Source organism: Peromyscus californicus, unplaced genomic scaffold, assembly GCF_007827085.1.
Source record: "Peromyscus californicus insignis strain IS unplaced genomic scaffold, ASM782708v3 Scaffold_16__1_contigs__length_79575227, whole genome shotgun sequence".
Classification (NCBI taxonomy): domain Eukaryota; kingdom Metazoa; phylum Chordata; class Mammalia; order Rodentia; family Cricetidae; genus Peromyscus; species Peromyscus californicus.
In genome coordinates, this window is record NW_026294458.1 from 33,094,493 (window position 1) to 33,100,068 (window position 5,576).

A 5,576-nucleotide genomic window follows, 5' to 3' on the forward strand; every position below is an offset into this window, starting at 1 on the left:
CTGCTGGGATACTCCTGCTACAAGCCTCTTCTTGGAGAATGTGGGAAGACTCTTTACCTGCCTGCACACAGGACGGGATGTATTTGAGGATGCACGGCTCTGAAAAAACCCTTTTCCAGAGCTAGAATTGCCCTGATGCTTCACTGTAGGTAAACTGAAAACTAAATCTCTGCTTAAGGAGATGGGGCATATGTAGTCTTCAGGCAGATGCTTCCTGATTTGTTTTTCTATACTCTAAAATGAATCCAATATGAGGCAACAGTCTTAAAAATAGAATTTTGGCATCACTGTGTTTTACATAAAACCAACACTCTTACTGGGGAGAAAAGTAGGAACTTTATATGCATCTATATTTTTCATTCTATATCATCAAAAGGAGTTTTATCAGTCAGCATGAAGCTTTCTTTGGAAACCACATAACACACAGACAACTAAAAATTCATGAAACACATAATAATTTTCACAATCTCAAATATCCTTATTAAGGGATAAAAGAGAACTATTAGGGTTTCCTCTATACTAGGGTGATAGAATAAGGGTGGGGAGGCCAGCCACCTCACCAGAAAGCCACCTTCATGGCACACATTCCCCAACTCTCTGGTCTGTGGACTAGGAACATTCCTTATAAACAAAAACTTTTGGCAACTGAGTGTAGTGAAAAGTGAGCAGAACCAGACAATTTCTTGGTGCTTCAAATACCATTTGTTTCCACCAGATTAACAGACATCACCATGTTTCCTAGCATCCCAATTCTAACTTCCCCTGTTCCGACTGCCTCAGCTCCTAAACCAAGACCCTAAGGTGTATGTCACACACAGCAGTGAAGAGGAGTTGAAGGTATTTACCTTAGAGCCACCAAATGTACACATCTCCCTTCATGTCAAAACAGAAACAAAGAAAAACAAACTTCTGAGAGTAACTTTGATCAAAAGATGGCATGTCACCTATTTTGAAAAGTTTTAACAAACTTTTGTTGCAACACCCAAAAACCATTAGCCTGCTCTATTTGCTGCTTACCTACATGCACCCTGTGGATGGTGAGTAATGTATACTCAGATGAAGAAACATTACACAAGTATTCCCCACTGTCTGAAGGATGAAGATGCTTCAATGTTATGGGGAAGGCATTGTGACTTCTCAGCTCTTTATTCCATGAGAATCGATGGTCATTAGCAGTTCTGTTCTGTGCAGAGTTCAGATGCCAATCCAAGACATTTTTTCCTTTGTACCAATTAACATGGAAGTCTTGATTTTGTAGAGAGAAGTTGCTGCCGACTATACACCAGAGTGGGATGGATTCACTTTGATTCACCCAATGACTACCTAACAACAGAAACAAAAAGGAAACTAGTGAAGACCAAACTGTCAGATAAATTTTCTAAATTGCATTTAAGATTAGGAAGGAATACAAACTGCAGTATTTATGTCTGTGGGGAAAACTTTCTGATATGCTGTAGGGTTTCATATGAGAAAAGCTGTCCTGTTTCTATTTTAAAATTTCCCTCTAAGGTTATATTAGACCTTCACATTGTGCCAGAATGGGGTCTTCCAGGGAGGAAAGCTCCTGGATTTTAACTCTTCCAACCTGAAGAATCATTCTGAACACTGCACCTGTTGCTAAGTCTGGAGACTTGAGTTCAATTTCCAGGATCCCCATGGTGGAAAGAGAGAACCCACTCCCACAAATTATTCTCTGACTTCCACATGCACACCGTAGCATTATGTTTCCTCCAATAAGTAAAATAAAAACATTTTTAAAGATCAAGGCAATAAAACCCAGCAGTAATAATAGTAAAACTTAATAAATCTTTTAACTGGAGAGAATCAGGGGTTGTGATCTGCTAAAAGACACATATTTCTGTGAAGGTAGGAAATCCTATTTGGAGGAGGAACCATAGACAGATAAACAGACATTCATGGGCAAATCTCCAGTGTTTACACTCAGTGTATAAACACCTAGTAAGGTAGGTGCTTCTATTTTATGAATCAGAAATGATGCTCAGAATCAATGAAGCCAAATTATCCCTTCTGCAGTTGGGTTTTCTTTCTTGTTTCCTTATAGATCTATCCCAGCCTCTGGCATAGCACCTGTACACAGAAAGTCCAATGGAACCTACCTGCCAATGTCCACTCTCCTCTCCATGTCTGATTGAGAAGTGAATTTTCAATAGCACACTCAAAAGATGAATTTGATCCTGTAATATTCAGTGTACTTTTAACATAAAAAGGACCCAGAGCCCCAGTTACTTCTGTACTGCTTTCAGAGACATTTGCATTGTCCATTTCCCATGTGATACGTGGATGAGGATAAACACTCAGGATACTGCATACTAGAAAGCTCTCTGTGTTCTTCTTTTCATATTTCATTAAAGGTGTGTGGAAAGCTACATGAAACAAACACAATGAGTTATAAAGAATTGTAGCCATTAGTTTCTTTATTACTACCTATGCAATAAAGGCTAAATTTTATGAACAAGACCTCTCATTTACTTAAAGAAAGATTCAATCCAAACTAAAACTGAAGAAACTTAAGATTGGGTATTGTTGTCTGGGAAGAACAGAAAGAATTGACATGGGAACACAACAAATAATGTTCTCTAGAACCTTTTATAACAAATTTAATGGCCTCACTGAGCAAGAAAATAGGATCAAAATCTGTATAATTTATGCAACACTCTCTGAACTCCTTAGCTATGAACTCAGCCTATTTGAGTGTTGTTTTTTAACATACCATTCTGAGTCAACATATAAGACAGTTAAATCAGTCAGAGGAAGAAAGCATAAGAATTAAATTTTAAAAATATATTAGAAGATATCCCCCCAAAACATGCAATGCTATAACTACTGTACAGCACTCTATTATACAGAATACCCTAGGTGTGCACACCCTTACATGCACTCAGATTCACTTGCAGTTCTGTATTATATATACAATCACTTACATATGTAATATCTTTATAATTGCTTTGTTTCATTTGAAACAGGTCCTTTTCATGGAGTACAGTCTCACCTCAAACCATTGATCCTATTTTTTCAGCCTCCCCAATACTAGAATTACAAGTACATGTCACCACCCTATGCTCTGTAACAGCATTATGTCTTAAAAACTATGCTCAGCCGTAAACGAGACACCTATGTTACAACCCTCCTCCCAAGGCTCAATGAACATTGTGGAAGAAGGGGAATAAAGACTGTAAAAGTTAGAGGTTGGGGAGGACTGTAGCAAAATAGTGTCTTTTGGACATGACAGAACAATTGCATTCATGAACTTACAAGAGCTATAGTTGCCTGCACAAAAGACCTGCAAAAAATCAAGCCAGTCAACATTCCACCATGGGGAAGGCAAGGCACATGACCCTACATGCCTGGCTGAGGAGCTCCTGACAGTTGATGCTGCCAGTGAAGGGGTAGTTTTCTTTAGGAGTGTGACCCCTAGTAGGTTGGCCATAGTCTAGAAGATGGCCCCATACCCATACATATATGGGAAATGCTAATTAGATAAAGTGGGTTATTTAAAAAGAAAAAAAATGAAATGAACATGAAGTTGGGAAGGGAATATAGACCCAAGAAAAGTTAAAAACAGTAAATGGGGATTGGATATGATAAAATACACTGCACACCTGTATAAATGAAAATAGTATATGTATTTAAAATAACCAAATACAACTGAACTAACAATAAATTCATAATAGCAATGAAATTGACTGTGAAATGATGTCATACCACGTCTAACATACCACGTCAATGATAAGCACACTCAACATTATCATGCCATATCAACAAGAACTCTTGGTAGTATGAGTATGAATAGGCCATTGGATTATTTCTATTATTTATTAAGTTTTAATTGGATTCTAGTTTAATTAACCATAAACTTAACAATTGGCAACCATGAATACATTAATCATATAGTATGGCTAGGGTTACATGATAGTTACTGCAGAGAAGATAAAATCATGCAATATTAATAGTAAGTTCTATTTTATTACAAAAGACAGTTAAAATTTAGTTGAGTATTTCTCATCACCATGTTGAAAGAGATGTTTAAGACTGATGATATTCAGTGTTTGTGGTGATACTGTGTTCCCCCAAAATATTGTACACCCTAATAAACTTATCTGGGGTCAGAGAACAGAACAGCCACTAGATATAGAGGCCAGAAAATGGTGGCACACACACCTTTAATCCTAGCATTCCTAAGGTAGAGATTCATCCGGATCTCTGTGAGTTCAAAGCCACACTGGAAACAGCCAGGCATGGTGACTCACACCTTTAATCCCAGGAAGTGATGGCAGAAAGCAGAAACGTATATAAGGCGTGAAAACCAGGAACCAGAGCTGGTTAAGCTTTTAGGATTTGAGCAGCACAATTCAGCTGAGATCCATTTGGATGATGACTCAGAAGCTTCCAGTCTGAGGAAACAGGATCAGCTGAGGAACTGGCAAGGTGAGGTAGCTGTGACTTGTCCTGCTTCTCTGATCTTCCAGCGTTCACTCTAATACCTGGCTCCAGGTTTGTTTTCATTAATAAGATCTTTTAAGGTTCGTGCTACAAGTGTTGATAAAAGTACTAGAGAAATGAATGTCCTTATGCTGCTAATGTCATTGGAATATTAAAATCTTACTTCTGGTACTTTTAGTTCAGATAATTTGTCATCATTTTATGTAACTATAAAGACATTCATCACAACAGATAGAAAACATTGGAAACCCTGAACATCCACCAACAAGGGGGAATGATTATACCAATCATAGCATGCGCATACTGTGAGATATTACACACTGGGCACTGTCTATGATATTATGCATTGAAATAATGGGGTATATTTGTAGGAACTGACTTGAAAGGAAGATCTTAGTATATTTCGCTCAGAAAACGCTGTTTCAGAATTACATCAAATTACATCATTACACCTTACTAAAGTGTACATACACACTTACCTCCCACTTTCAGGACAACTTTTTCCATAGTATATCTACTTGTTGTTCCTACATAGCAGCTATAAATTCCTTCATCCAGAAGGCTCAATCTTCTGACAGTTAGAGAGGCATTCCCGTTGTGAATTTCACTGTGAAAGAGGGATGTCCTGTTTGCATATCTAGGATACTGTCTTTCCAACTGGTCCATGCCTTTGAAGTAACTGTGAACAGTGTTATCTTGAATTTTCCAGTGAATTACAACGTCAGGCTCGTTCGTAAACAGGCAAGGGAGAATCACATCTTCATCGTATCTTCCAATAATGAGCCGCTCATTATTGCTCTTGTGGTAACTGAAGAAGACTGGGAAGAATAGGTCTAACATGGGGAGCAGAGACAAAATGAAGAGGGTTAGAGACAGGTGCTTGTCAGGGCTTACGTCAGGACTGCCTGAGTGAACCTCCTAGAAGACTAGCCTGCCCACATCTCAAGGAGCCTGGCTCGCTAGTCATTGGCAACAAGCCCTGACTCTGTGGTGGAGTATCTTCCCGCTCAGTCAAATTGAGTCAAAGTAACTGTGAGGTTGGCAACTGCCCAAGGCTTGAGCATATTAGTTAGTAACCCACGTGACCAACAACAGTCCGTCTCTCTCCAAATCGC

The 5,576-nt window shown here is 38.6% G+C and overlaps 1 protein-coding gene across 1 annotated transcript; it reads right to left on the bottom strand.

The window, feature by feature from the left end:
- Positions 1 to 356: 356 nt before the first annotated feature.
- Positions 357 to 5,301, bottom strand: Hhla2 (HERV-H LTR-associating 2). Its single transcript, XM_052739928.1, has 4 exons — positions 4,941 to 5,301; positions 2,118 to 2,384; positions 1,022 to 1,323; positions 357 to 431 (listed from the first exon to the last, which is right to left on the bottom strand). The coding sequence occupies exons 1-4, from the start codon at positions 5,299 to 5,301 to the stop codon at positions 357 to 359; spliced, it is 1,005 nt and encodes a 334-aa protein (XP_052595888.1).
- Between the last annotated feature and the right edge of the window lie 275 nt (positions 5,302 to 5,576).

Bases quoted from the DNA above. Each gene is read 5' to 3' on its own strand.
- Hhla2 (XM_052739928.1), bottom strand. From the start codon at position 5,301: ATGTTAGACCTATTCTTCCCAGTCTTCTTCAGTTACCACAAGAGCAAT. The intron at 1,324-2,117 runs GTAGGTTCCATT...TTCTGTTGTTAG, and splicing joins AGGAGAGTGGACATTGGCAG to GTAGTCATTGGGTGAATCAA. The intron at 432-1,021 runs GTAGGTAAGCAG...ATGAATTTTTAG, and splicing joins TCACCATCCACAGGGTGCAT to TTGTCTGTGTGTTATGTGGT.